The sequence below is a fragment of the Cotesia glomerata genome, linkage group LG4, assembly GCF_020080835.1.
Source record: "Cotesia glomerata isolate CgM1 linkage group LG4, MPM_Cglom_v2.3, whole genome shotgun sequence".
NCBI classification, from domain to species: Eukaryota; Metazoa; Arthropoda; class Insecta; order Hymenoptera; family Braconidae; genus Cotesia; species Cotesia glomerata.
In genome coordinates, this window is record NC_058161.1 from 2600706 (window position 1) to 2616772 (window position 16067).

Sequence of the window (16067 nt, forward strand, 5' to 3'; positions counted from 1 at the left end):
AAAGGATGCATTTGACATGCAAAGCGCACACATGCGCAACTTTTAAGCTGGAAATTATTTGTCACTTTTGGACGTGACCGGACCGGGCTCCTGGTTCCGGGTGGAACGATAAGGCTTCAGCTGAAGTTGAGGAAAAATGAGCTCTGGATAATGTACGATGTTTGATCAATACAGAAAAATTATTTTTAGGTGAAAAAAATAATTTCTAATTTATATTTGTAATTAAATAGTGTCTCTAATATTTTTAAATAAAAAATTTTCATCAACAAAAAAATTTATTTTAGTTAAAAATCATGATTTAATATTATTGTAAAATTACATTTTTAATTAATTAAAATTGGGTATTTTTATCAATTTTGTCGGCTTTAAACTAAGAAAAAAAAAATACTTAAGTCAAATATGCGTTTCATTTAAAAACAATTAAAATTTTTGGTAATTATTTACAAGTGGGGTCAACCATTTTAATTTTCATTTTTTTGAACGAAATTTCTATTTTATTTTATTGATATATTTTTTTTTGAAAAATACATAAAAAAATTAATAATTTTAAAAAAAAGTTAATTATCACAATTTTAACAAATTTTCAAAAAAATTTCTAAATTTTTTAGAAAATTGTGATATTCAATTTTTTTTTTTTTTTTAATTGTTCGTTTTTTTATGTACTTTTCAAAAAAAAAAAAAAAAAGCTATAAAAACATCAAAAAAAGATAAAATATAAATTTTATCCATTATTCCTTATTGAGAGTTCTTGATAATTATATGAGATTTTCTATAGAAATAAAAATGTAACAAAGTTTATAGAATAGACTGTACATCTGGTAAAAATATAATAAATAAATATAAATTTTATCCAAAAACATGAGAGCCAAAATTTTTCCAACTTTTGAAGGCAAAAAAGCTATCGAAATCTTTATTTTTTTCTTTCACGACATTCTTTATTATAAATGCGCCATAAAAACGAGCAAAATCAAAAAAAAATTTGAAAATTTTAATTTTTTACCTTCACGAAAAAAAGATAACTCGAAAAATTACAATATATAATCTAACGGGGCGCTCCGTGATGAAAACTGGAAAAATTAGTTTCAGAATGTAATTATTGACAGATTTTATAAGAATTACATTGTAGAATGCAATATTTAACATTGAAAGCTCTGGAAATAAACATTCAAAGTTTGAATTTAGAAAAATGTTATTTTGACTGTAATTTTTCTAGTTTTTAATATGACAGGACATTTTTAGTACTATTTATAATGTAATTTTTCGAGTTTTCTTTTTTCCGTGTAGTTATGGCTTGTAAATAATTACCAAATTTTTTAACGAAGATTTTTTTTTATTGTAATTTTCTTTAATTAAGGATAAAATATTTTGAAACAAGATTGAAATTTTTAAGAAAAATATTTATTAAATTTATTTTTATTTCTATGAAAAAAAAAATTTTTTTCACGATTTTAAAAAACTGATAGTATAAAAAATTAGATGGCTACTACTAATTTAGAGATTAAAAATGCATTAAATTCTTTTGTTAAAGATAGTTTGACCCCCAAGAGCCCATTTTTTGTAGCGAGCTCCTCCCATGAAATGTTTTACGTCCATTCTCATTTCCAGGCTCTCCAGGGTGTGTTGAGACACCATAAATCGTGGAACGCCTTCTCGTTTACCCGGGATTTCCAGCGAAATAGAGGGAGTAGCAAGAAGCAACTTTGCCATTCTTGATGGTATCACTACTTTAGTGTGTATACGGTAAAGGGGGCAAGCAACATCCCCGAATAAGGTTGTATGTTATTTTATAATATTATTGCACGGTTGGGAGGAATATCTAAAGAGAATATGAGCTGAAAAGTATATATACTTAGATGCAATTATTTTACGCCAATGTATATATACTTTTGAGAGAATCTATATAGATTGAGAAGAGGAAACACAAATAGATAAAGCATTCCGAGACATGTCCAATGTCCTGATTTAGTTTAAATCAGATTATTCAATTTAACACCTCAGTCTTGGTTTTTCCCTCGTATTTTATTTTAAAGTTATATTTATTCTTAGTCTAGTACTTTTAGGTACTTGATTATTCATGAAATACTCGGGAAATATTCTCAGAACAAGACTACTGGTAAATATAGATTTGTTTTGCTTCCTTTGTAGGATATTTTTATATTTCTATTCTCATTTGCATCATCTACTTGCTTCGACCTACGCACATTTTTTTTTTACAATTATTTTTTTAGTACTTTAAATATTTATTTGTATCCAATTAAAAATTTTTTTTTATAATTAGCCTCTTATTTAAAATTTTTGATGATTTAAATAACAGTAGCTTAAATAAGAAAATTTTAGCTTTGATTTTACACTTGACTCTTACATCTCATATTTAAATAATTTAATAACTAGCAATTTTGCTTTATTAAATAATCAATTTTGTTAAATTGCACTGTACATTCTTGACTATTGACATTTTTAAATATATAAGCTTATCTTGATGTTGTAATCATCAAGAGCTTTCATTTAAGTACCCACATGCATTTTTGATATATTTTTCATATATAAATATATATAATATATATAAATATATGAAAAATTGATGTGGGTACTCAAATGAAAGATCTTGATGAGTGTAATGTCGTGGTGAGCTTATTTCTTCAAAAATATGATTAGTCGACAAGATACAGTATCATTTTTTAATTATTGACATTTTTTAAGGAATAAACTCATTTCGGTGTTACACTCATCGAGACCTTTCATTTAAGTACCCACACTGAAAGAAAAGTTTTTTTCTACTAAGGAAATGTTTCCTTATGGTTAAAAAATTGGTATTCTTATGATTAAAATACGAAAGTTTTTTAACTATAAGAATACCGTTTTCTCACTGTCAAAAAACTAGCCTTATAATAAAGCGTGGTATTTTAAGGTTAAGAATACCAGTTTTTTTAAATCAAGAAAACGAGTAAAAAATTTAGTATTCTAGGAGGAAAAAAATTTTTTTTTCAGTGCACATGGCATTTTTTATATATTTTACATCTTTGATATTTGTGAAATATATATAATATATAAAATATATGAAAAATTGATGTGGGTACTCAAATGAAAGGTCTCGATGAGTCTAACATCAAAATGAGTTTATATCTTAAAAAATGTCAATAGTTCACAAGATACAAGGGCATTTTTCAATTATGTGTCTAGAGATATTAAAAATACTAATAATTTAATTTATAGTTTAAAAAGAATGTATTATTATTTTTTTTTTCACTTTTTTTGAAGTATAAAAAATTTTTTATGGTTCATAAGTTAAAAAAAAATTAATAAAAATATAAAAGTCCCAAAGAAATAATAAATTTACTTAAAAGTAAAAAAAATAAATAAATCTTAATAATAAATAAGCTAAAATAAAAATTATTAATACTGGAACTGATACTGCGCATGCGCGTGCTTAGTTCTACTGAGTTCCAACACTCTATTAACTTAAAATCAACCTTAAAAATAAAAAACTAATATATTTACAATGATAAAACTTTGATTAATAAACTAAATAATTAAATTTTCTGAAATTATATTTGAAAAAAAGGCTAATTACAAATATTTTTTAATAAAAAATTATTCAATTGCCTATTCTCGTATATTAGACATTATCAAAGTCAAAGTTACCTCGTAAATAGCCAAAGTACTAAAAAAATCTGAGTTAATACGGAGACTTACGGCATTCGAAGGAAAAATACAATCTAATCAGATAAAAATATAAAAAAAAGACATTAACGATAATTAATAATAAAAATAAAAATTCTAAGAATACTAGATATTCGTGCCAGTTGGGAGAGAGTAGCGTGAGGGCGAGTTATGCTAAACTTTTGTTTGTTGTTGTTATCATAGCCATAACTTACATTTTCGTCATTCGTCAGCGTTATTTTTTCGGTAATTAACTTTTCTTTTACGGGACACAGAAATGACGGTGAATTAACGTAGAGACGTAAATAAAACAGTTTAAAGGCGTAGAGTATAATAATAATAATAATAATAATAATAATAAACATAATAATAACAATGTAATGACAAGAAAAGACACAACGGATACACCAAAAAATAAAAAACAAAAAAAATCTTTTTTTTTTAAATAAAAGAGTGAATGGAAGTCAAGAATTTTAAAATTTGTTTTTCAATTTCATTTCTTTTCTATCACGTTTATTCTCATACATTCAATTTTTTACATTAAAATTGATTTATTTTTTACATGATCTGTCTAATATCTAAGTCTAGACATGATTCACTTGAAAATTTCATTTAAATATACAATATAACTATAGATTGATTTATTTGTTTAGAAGATTTAACTATATATTTTAATTATTATTTATTATTATAGTCAACGGAGTTCCATTGGTATGTAAATTTGGCTGTAATTCACCTGGAATTAACAATGGAATACCGTTGCAAATTGGACAGTCTCAGACTCCAAACTATATATTAAATATAGTCTATAAAAAAAACAATAATTACATTTTTAAAATACTTTAAGATCAATTTTTTTTATTATTTTTTTAATTGGGAAATTTGATAGGGATTTGGCGCACTCGCCCCAACTGACACATTTTTTTCAAAAATAAACGAGGTAATATATAAAAAAAAAAAAATAAGCATTTTATATTGGAGCGAGAGGACAAATTGTTTATTCAAATTGTTAATTCAGTTTTAATGAAATTGAAAGCAATGAAATAAAATATATCAGAGATCAAGAGCCGAAAATGAATGAATTTTTTTCTAGTAACTAATCCTATTCTACCGAAGCGTTTGTCTAACTACACTATAATAAATAGTATCTGATAATTAATATTATTTATTGATTTATTGATTGTTACTGTTTTTTTTGTTAACAATTACGAGTTTGTTGGCAAGGTAGAAATCGGTAGATAAATAGACTAGATCTTTATTATTGAGGTTAGTTCAAATTATAATTATTAATTATTACTAGTCAAGGACTTGACTGTAAAAAGACCTGAATTAGATATAGTAGTCATTTTTTCACCGCGAAATTATTTTTATTGAGTAAAGAGTGTCTATATTTCGCGTTCTAGATGCCATAAGGGCGTATAAAAAATTTTTTTTTGGGAATTGACGTATTTTCGTCCGAAATGGGCAAAAAAAAATTTTTACAAACTCTTAAGGCTCCCGGGACTCATCTCAGATGCTATAAGGGCGTATAATAAAAATTATATTATTTTTGCTAAGTCAAAAAAAAATGTTTAGTTAGAAGAAAAAATTTTTTTTTACAAAAAAATTTTTTTTTGGTAACCGACGTATTTTTTCATGAAATGTCCAGAAATGCAAAAAAAAATTTTTCTTTAAACTAAAAATTATTTTTGGACTTAAAAAAAAATAGAATTTTTATTATACGCCCTTATGGCATCTGAGGTCGGTTCCGGGAGCCAAAAGGACGTATAAAAAAATTTTTCTTTGGGAATTAACGCATTTTTATATGAAATGTGCAGAAATGCAAAAAAAAATTTTTCTTCAAACTAAAAATTTTTTTTAGACAGAAAAAATAATAGAATTTTTATTATACGCTCTTATGAAATCTGTAACGCGATTTATCTATATTACATTATATGTTTTATGGAATAAACTGAAACAGAACGAAACAAGTGATCGCGTGTGTGTTAATTTGATTCGCCGAATTACGAGCGCGGTCCAAACTTTTGCAGGAAATAATCAAATTAAACACGCAAGTTTTTTATTTTTTTTTTTTTTTTTACTTTATATATGATTTTTTAAAATAGATAAATTCGTTCTCTTTTCTTAGATTTTTAATTACAGTTTTTTGTTTTTTTTCTAGCTTTACTAATTAAAATCTTACGGATTATTTTTTTTTTTTGAGATTTTTATTGCACATTTTAGAGGTTTTGATAATCAAAATAATTTTATAAATTTATTTTTAAAGTAAATCATATTTTAAATGATTTTTTAGAGTCCATTTAAATTTTTAAAAAAAGTTTTTAGTCAAAAATTAAAATTAATATTTTGTTAAAAAATTTTGGATTGTCTTTTTTGCAAAAAAAAATTATTTTTAACTTCTTTGATGTGCAATTTTAAAATTCTCATCTATTATTCCGTTTAAAATTTAATTATTTATTAAAAACTCTTTTTGATTAAATTCAAAAGTCTGAGATACAGATAAAAGCTTGTAAAAGACATTAAAAATTTTAATAATCATCAATAGGTATTTATATATTGATTTACATTAATTTAAAATGTATATATTTAATTTTAATAAGGAAAAGACGATTAATTGTCAAAGCTCGAATATATTTAGCACCGTTAAATTTATCTCAACTCGTCTTTATTGTTAAATACCCCGCTACTATATTTAATTTTTTTATTTTTGAATAATTATTTATTTTTGTCCTTTGTTAACCGCGTGACGAAAGAGCATTTCCACGTGCGGTGTTGTTAACTACTGTTGATTGTACGTAAGCATCATGTGTCTCATCTTCCGACCCTTCACTTACAATAATATATATAGTATCATACGATAAATCATATAATTATATTTATATATTCCATATTTTTTAATATTTATTTTTATATAGACTTCAAAAAGTTATTTGCTAAACAATTCAATTTTTTACTCTATAGTATTTATCATTTTTATATACTTCAATTATTTATTTAATATATTTTTCTGTTAATATTTCGATGCCAATTTTTTTAGTATCACAGTAGTGAAAACGTAAAGCTAAATTATTATTTTTAAAATAATCTTGTGCTATTAAGACGACAAGTGCTTTATGTTTTATTAAATTAAATATTGTGATTTGGTTAAAGAAAATATTTTTCAAGTGCTTGGAGATAAAAGTACCCGGGATAAAATTTGATACAAAATTTGGACATCAAAACTTTATTTTTTTATGGACATTTTTGAACTCGTAAACAAAAATTGTATCAAAATTACTACTATTAGCTGTAAATAAATAAAATTTTGCTTTATTAAATAATTACTTTTATTAAATTGCACTGTACTTTTTTAAGAATTGACGTTTTAAAAGATATAAGCTCATCCCGATGTTACACTCATCAAGAGCTTTCATTTGAGTACGCACATGCATTTTTGATATATTTTTCATATATACATATATATAATATATATAAATATATGAAAAATTGATGTGGGTAATCAAATGAAAGCTCTTGATAAGAAGTGTAATATCGGGATGAATTTATACCTTAAAAAATATCAATAATTAAGAAATGAGATTGTATCTTGTCAACTATTGACATTTTCAAAGATATAAGCTAATCACGATGTTACACTCATCGAGACCTTTCATTTGAGTACCCACATCAATTTTTCATATATTTATATATATATATTATACATATTTCACAAATACCATATATGTAAAATATATGAAAAATGTTTTGTGGGTACGATGTGGATACGATGTCATTTCTTAATTATTGACATTTTTTAAGATATGAACTCATTTCGATGTTACACTCATCGAGACCTTTCATTTAAGTACCCACAAAACATTTTTCATATATTTTACATATATGGTATTTGTGAAATATGTATAATATATATAAATATATGAAAAATTGATGTGGGTACTCAAATGAAAGGTCTCGATGAGTGTAACATCGGGATTAGCTTATATCTTTAAAAATGTCAATAGTTGAAAAGATACAATGTCATTTCTTAATTATTGATATTTTTTAAGGTATAAACTCATCCCGATATTACACTTATCAAGAGCTTTCATTTGAGTACCCACATGCATTTTTGATATATTTTTCATATATACATACATATATATATATATATATATTTTATGTATTTATATAAAATAATTGATGTGGGTACTCAAATGAAACGTCTCGACGACTGTAATATCGGGGTGAGCTTATCTATTTAAAAATTTCAATAGTTCACAAGATACAAGGTCATTTCTTAATTATGTATCTAGAGATAGAGCATTTTCGAATGCAGCCTATATACTTATCATCATAAATTGACTATTAGTCAGAGTGATATAAGAAACTTGAAAATTATCAGTTGAAATTTATTTTTTTCAAAATTTATCAAACAACAAATGTTTCAAAATTTTTTTTGATTTCAAAAAAAGATAAAAAATTATTATAATTTATAATAATTAAGCTATATGTGAGTACAGTTCAAAATTTTTTGAAATAATTAATCATACTTTAAGCTAAAAAATTAATTTTAATATTTTTGAACTCGAGAAAAAAATTTAGATCTTAAAAATTTCAATTAAAAAAATGCTACTCCAAAATAAGCAAGACTTTATCTAACAATAAATACTTAAAATTTTCTTTTATACACAAAAAGAATATTAAAAATGACTATAATTTTAAAATTTGTATTAATTAGGCAAAATTTGAACCGAGTTCAAAATTATCAAGTCAAAAATTATTTTTCTTAGTCAAAATTTTTCAAATTTTATTATTATTGTACTTAAGAAAATAATTTTTGATCTTTAAAATTTTAGGAAAATTTAATTTCCTACCAAGCAATAAATGTTTCCAAATTTTCTACCCGTAAATTTTTGGAAAATCATAATCAAAAAATGAACAAAGTTCAATTTTATTCCAGGTACTTTTATAAATTAATTATTTATATATTATTAATATTGATAGATTAAATAAATAACTACGTGCATTATTTATAAATATTTACAAAAGTATTCGTCTTTGTAACGTGACAGGTCGTCAGAGTAAAACAAAACCTCTTATTAATTAATATAAATACATATTTATGTATTTAATTAGTGAAAATTGGCACTCAAAAAGACCTATGCGGGAGATATTTGTAACAAAATGTTTGTATCCCTGTCATATTTTGGTACATCGTATACATTAATATTAATAATAGCAACTAGTGATAGTACTTTTCTATCAATTAATAAATAAATAAATACATTAGGTAATTATGTAATAATTAAATCGACTAATTAAACTATATACAAAAGAATAACAACGGCTCTAAGCCGGCAAATAAATTTGTCTATAAGACTGTTTTGTTAAATCAAAGTTTTCGACTCTGTAACTGAATTGTCTGATAAGTATAAATAATCAATTAAGTTAACGGCAAAATAAACAGTAAAACGACGGAAAGATAGGAATAAGTAAAGAGAGCAAATAATAAAATAAATTAGTTAAGTTTGTAAAGTTTAATCATAAGAATAAGAATAAGTGAAGTGAAAAGTTGTGAAAAGATGAAGAGACAAATGAGGAGACAAAAGTGTTTATAAAACGAAAAATAAATAGACAAAGGTCACATTTTGTAGACTCAATTTATCAACTGGTTATACCGGCGTCTTTGGCAGTTTCCTGCGGGTCGGTGACGAAGGCGTTTTATCCGTTTCCGAGTCTGCAAAACCACCAGTTTATTTTTTTTATTATTTCGTAAAGTTTACACAGAAGAAAAAATTTTTTTACTTTTAAATAGTTAGAAACTCGTGAAAAAATTTTCTGGTCGTTTTTTTTTATCTAAGATAGCTGTATATCTTCATGTCAGGCCTAATATGGTCATATATAATTTTTTGATCGAAATTAGTATTGAAAAATTCCAACAGGTGGCGTACTATCGCAGAATCTTCTCAATAGAACAGAGTTAATTTTGAGAAATTAAGTAATAAAATAAAAATAATTTTATTACTCTTCAAAGAAGCTTATTTGATAATTTTTTTTAGTTTAATTAATCATTAGACTAATTTTTGCTTATTAAATCGTGTAAATAGTCAAAAAATTAAAAAAAAAATTGAAAAGTGACAATAATTTATTTTTTTATTTTCTTACAGAGCTTATTAAGGTTTTATATGACCAGATCTGACTATCTATATCCAGAAAACGAAAATTGACTTTATAAACAAATTTTTTAATGCAATTCAATAGTTTTGGGAACTCGTAAAAAAATTTTCTAGTCGCTTTTTTTAATCAAAAACGGCTTTATAAGTTTATTTTAGGCTTGAAATGGTCATAAATACCCATTTACAATTTTTCGATCGAGGTTAGTATTGAAAAATTCCAACAGGTAGCTTATCGTCGCGGAATTTTCTCAATAGAAGATAGTTAATTTTGAGAAATTAAATTATAGGATAAAAATAATTTTATTATTTTTTAAAGGAGCTTATTTAACGATTATTTTCAGTTTAATAAATTATTAGACCAATTTTTTCTTAATAAATCGTATAAATTGTCCAAATTAAAAAAAAAAAATTGAAAAGTGACAATAATTTATTTTTTTATTTTCTTACAGAGCTTGCTAAAGTTATATATGCTCATATATAATTTTTTTATCAAAATTAGTGTTAAAAAATTCCAACAGGTGGCGTATGGACGCGAAATCCTTTCGATCGAAGAGAGTTAATTTTGAGAAGTTAAATAATAAAATAAAAATAATTTTATTGCTCTTCAAAGAAGCTTATTTGATCTTTATTTTTAGTTTAAAAATTATTAGACCAATTTTTTCATAATAAATCGTGTTAATTGTTCAAATTTAAACAAAAAAATTAAAAAATTACAATCATTTTTTTTTTTTTTTTTTTTTTTTTTTATAAAGGTTGTTAAGGTTTTATATGACCAGATTTGAATATTTAAAGCTAATAAACGAAAATTGACTAGCTAAAACAATTTTTCACCGTAATTTAATTGTTTTGGTGAGTAAATATAATTTTCTTCTGTGTAAATTTTAGTAAAACTTGTTGATTATATATTTGTACTATGTACAATGTACTTGTGTATTTGCTGTTTGGTGGTGGATGGTGGGTGTGCAGTTGGGAGTATCGGATGCTGGTCAGGAAGAGGTTTGAGGTTAGAGTGCCCACTTAAGGGGTTTCAACTTAATTGCATTGTTGTAGTTTAGACATAATGGTATTATATATGTTGTATGTTAGATGTTATCTCTAGTTTATAGGACTAATTATCGATATATAACTTACCTAACTGAAGACCTAAGTTTCCAGATGTTTTAGATGATGGCGGCGGCATACCGGGCTCGTCCAGCGAATCGATGCCCCTTAACAATTTTAATCAAATTATCAGTTATATTGCTCTCGGTATCTTCACGCTTGTTTGTTAAGTCTATTCATAACTTTCGTCCTGGGGTCTGTTTTCCGGTAAATTGAGCTTTTGATTGGTTTGAGCTTTCAATTATTTGGAATTTCTATTTAAATTAGTAATGGAATTTATTAAAGCTCACAACTGGGTTCGAGCAACTTTCGTCTACTTTGGTCGGGATTACACAAATCATTGAATCATTGAATCTGTAGTTTACGGTGGGTCGTCTCTGGTGTATTTTCCTAATCTACTGAACACCTTTTATACTTTATTGACCTATATATCCTGGTCCTAACTACCACCTGACCTTTTTGCTGGGCTCCAGTGACTAGAGAAGTCCATTTTATCCTTTTGACCCTTAACCTTAGTCCCGACGTTAGTCATCCCCAGTTTTAACTAGTTCTAATAATTTTCAGCAATTTATACCTTTGGCTTTTAGGTTTATTGTAAATTCTAGGTCTCTTGTTTCTCTGCTTTATAATGTTAGGTTGCTTACCCTTTTAAAAGTACTTTGACTAATAATTAGTGTTAAGTAATCCTGTTTATTGTATTTGTAATTTTCTTTTTTTAAAATTCCTATTTTTTACAGCAAAAATTTATTAAATTGAAGGAATTATCTTGGATATAATTAAGAGATATTAGTTTTTTAATTATTATTATTATTATAAAAAATTACAGTAAAAATAATAACTGTAGGAAAAAAGTAAACTGTAAAATTCACTCGAATTCCGGTGAGTTTTTATAGTTTTAAACAGTACAGCGGACATCGGGGTGGCACAAATGTAAATATTACAAAACAATGTAGAAAGTGTAAAAGCCACAATTTATAATTTAATATCGAAAATGTGATTAGTAGGTGTCACTATAGTAACTAACGACTCGCATCTTAAAAAATTACAGTTTCAAACAATAAAAATTGCCGTTTCAATATATAGTCTATACTATGAAGAGAAGAGGAAGGTCTCACATTCGGAGAATTTAACATTTGAAACAGTAAAAATTCTACTCTTAAAATATATATTTTACCAGTCCAAGTAAATCAATAATTATAGATTGATTTTTAGCGTTACGTTTAAAATTTATCATTTTACTTTGTAAATATTGACGTTGCTTGTATAGAAATTTAGTAACTGTAGTTTATATTTGTTATATATCATAAGATCATTTTTGAGGTACCAAATAATAAATATCAAATTCAAAATTCTTAATTATTATACTTTAACATTTTGGACTTTGACATAGCGAATATTACTGTTTGAAATAGTATTTTTTCCATGTAAATAATAAATTGTAGCATTGAAATGATAAATATTATAAAGTGATTGTTAAAATCACGATTTTACTGTTTGAAATGGTAATTTTTTCCTATTTGATCATTACTTGTTATAAATCGACAATTATCAATTACAAAATTTAATGTAGAAAGTGTAAAAGTCACAATTTATGATTTAATATCGAAAATGTGATTAGTAGCTGTCACTATAGTAAATAACGACTCTCATCTTAAAAAATTACAGTTTCAAACAGTAAAAATTGCCGTTTCAATATATAGTCTATACTATGAGGAGAATGGGAAGGTCTCACACTCGGAGAATTTAACATTTGAAACAGTAAAAATTCTACTCTTAAAATATATATTTCACCAGTCCAAGCAAATCAATAATTATAGTTTGATTTTTAGCGTTGCGTTTAAAATTTACCATTTTACTTTGTAAATATTGACGTTGCTTGTATAGAAATTCAGTAACTGTAGTTTATATTTTTTACATGTCATAAGATCATTTTTTAGGTACGAAATGATAAATATCAAAGTCAAAATTCTTAATTATTGTACTTTAACATTTTGGACTTTCACATAGCGAATATTACTGTTTGAAGTAGTATTTTCTTCTATGTAAATAATAAATTGTAGCATTTAAATGATTAATATTATAAAGTGATTGTTAAAATCACAATTTTACTGTTTGAAATGATGATTTTTTCCAGTTAATCATTACTTATTATAAATCGACTATTATTTATTACAGTTTACTTTTTTCCATGTAATTATATTAATAAATGTTCATTCAAAAAAAATGTATATGATTGGACTTTTAATTTATTTAATTAAACTAATATAAAATTGAAAAGGAAGTTTTATTAATAGTAAAAATAAGTGCCGAAAATTAATTAGCAGATTTAATTAAAATTAATGAGTGATAAATTTAGACTACTCGACAGATTGAAAGTTGATTAGTACAAGGTGTACTCCATAAATGAATTCGTTGCTAATTAAATTACGGTTGAAGCATAATTAAGCTTGTTAAGAAAGTTATAACTATAATAACTGTAGCTATAACTATAACTATAACTATAACGATATTAATACTTACATATCTCCTACATGCTCAACAACAAGTTCAGCAACATCACTCGAGCGTTCAATTATCTGTGCCACATCCTCGAAGTTTCGATCGATGAGAGACACTCCTGACCATTCGAGTACCTGGAATTGCACCAGAAAATAATACATTCTTTTTTCACTTTATTTTATATTATATAAATATAAATTCTTGTTTAATGTCAGTTGTTCCTCTGACAGTGATGGCAAGTCAATTTTCATCAATCTCAAATCACCTTTGACATTTTTTCAATATTTTTAAAACTCTTGAAAATTGAATTTATGAATTAGAACAAAAATGTTCAAAATTATGTTATTATTATTATTATTATTATTATTATTATTATTATTATTATTATTATTATTATTATTAATTTTTAGATTGACAACAATAATAAACTATGTGACTGCCGTGAATTGTGAACTATAAATAAATAAAATTTTGCTTTATTAAATAATGAATTTTGTTAAATTGCACTGTACTTTTTTAAATATTGACATTTTTAAAGATATAAGCTCATCCCGATGTTACACTCATCAAAAGCTTTCATTTGAGTACCCACATGCATTTTTTATATATATATATATATATATAATATATATAAATATATGAAAAGTTGATATGGGTACTCAAATGAAAGGTCTCGATGAGTGTAATGTCGGGACGAGCTTATATCTTCAAAAATGTCAATATTTGACAAAATACAATGTCATTTCTTAATTATCGACATTTTTTAAGATATAAACTCATTTCGATGTTACACTCATCGAGACCTTTCATTTAAGTACCCACATAGCATTTTTATATATTTTATATATATAGTATTTGTTAAATATATATAATATATGAAAAATTGATGTGGGTACTCAAATGAAAGGTCTCGATGAGTGTAACATCGGGATAAGCTTATATCTTTAAAAATGTCAATAATTCACAAGATATGAGGTAATTTTTTAATTATTGACATTTTTTAAGATATAATCTCATTTCGATCTAACACTCATCGAGACCTTTCATTTAAGTACCCACATGGCTTTTTTTTATATATTTCACATATATGGTATTTGTGAAATATATATAATATATAAAATATATGAAAAATTGATGTGGGTACTAAAATGAAAGATCTCGATGAGTGTAACATCGGGATGAGCTTATATCTTTAACAATGTCAATAGTTAAAAATGTCAAAATACAAGCTAATTTCTTAATTATGTATCTAGAGATAGAGAATTTTCAAATGCAACCTAAATACTTCTCATCATAAATTAACTATTCGTAAAAATGATATGAAACCTTGAAAAGGCACAGATTCAAATCAAGACCTTTGCAATGACACTAAATTTCACTAAAAAAAAAAACGATTTTATCATATGACTATCCTGAAGACAAATCTTTTCTTATTCTTTTAACAATAAATTTTAAGTAAAAATTATTATTATTTTTTTCTATAAATTTCAAACTATTAAAAATAGAAAATAGTCTTTCAGATTAATTTTTTTTAATCGGATAATATAAAAAAAGAAGACTTTAAAGATAGTTCGATTTCTTATTTGGAGAAAATCCTTACAAATAGTCTCCTACGCGGTTGCTTTGACACAGTAATATCTCAAAGGATTAAGAATATACCTGACGAGACACATTTGTCCCAGTGACACTTATAAAGCTCCTAATAATTTACGACATTTTATATAACACTATTTTTTCTTTCTTTTAACTTCCCGCTAAGAAAAATTGAATTTTTTTTTTTTTTTTTTTTGTGATAACTTCAAACACAATAACATAATAAAAATTTTATAAAATAAAAAGCGTAATATTTCATACCGCAAAATATCATTAATACAATATAAGTATAATCGGATTACTTATAACTTATAACTTATATTATAATATACATTTGACAACATATAATACATTAAAGTAAGTATGAGCGTAATTCTATTCAACGTCCTTAAAAACGCCTCGAAGAAATATTGTATGTCATTCGTTATTTTTTATACACGCTCTATACACTTTTTTGTCTTCAAGTGCAGTACAAGTCGTACTTCGGACAAGTGTATTGCAAACATACTCGTTTTTTATTATTTCTTTTCTTTTATTATTGTATCATACTTATATTTCATTGTATGACTAGACGGTAGAATTCGAAAAAAAAAAAAATAAATAAAAATCCCAGCAGTTATATCATCGAAAAAATACAAAAAAAATCTATGAATAAGACGGAGAGAGATAGATAGGATCGAGTGAGGGACTTAATATTATATTGCATGACGTAACAAACATCGACATAACTAGGGGGCGAGAAGGGGGAAAATGAAGGCCCGAGGGCGTTCGATAACACGACATTCTGGGAGTTTCGTGCAATTAATTACAGGAGAGGCGAACCTTTCTCTATTAACAACAGCCGTGGGCAATGTTTCCTGACAATTAGAGAAAGTAATACAGCACACTGGATCCTAGTCAAGTACCTAGAGCTTTTTATAGAAAAATCTAAATCTAAATTATATGGTCTAGAAATTTTTGCCGGATTTTTAATTACGCTCTCTAAAAATGAAATAAAAAAAATTTTTAACTGTTATTTTTGGGTCAAATAAATTTTACTTGGTTTAAAAATTTTTTTCA

The 16067-nt window shown here is 25.1% G+C and overlaps 1 protein-coding gene across 4 annotated transcripts in view; it reads right to left on the bottom strand.

Moving 5' to 3' along the window:
• The window catches only part of LOC123262690 (regulating synaptic membrane exocytosis protein 2), a 155961-nt gene that overhangs the window by 26363 nt on the left and 113531 nt on the right, over nucleotides 1-16067 (bottom strand). For all 4 annotated transcript variants that reach the window (XM_044725028.1, XM_044725027.1, XM_044725029.1 and 1 more), the window contains exons 13-15: nucleotides 13437-13549; nucleotides 10947-11023; nucleotides 9318-9376 (exon numbers count right to left, since the gene is read on the bottom strand). In XM_044725028.1, coding sequence (XP_044580963.1) covers nucleotides 9318-9376; nucleotides 10947-11023; nucleotides 13437-13549 — 249 coding nt within the window. The remainder of the gene's footprint in view (nucleotides 1-9317; nucleotides 9377-10946; nucleotides 11024-13436; nucleotides 13550-16067) is intronic.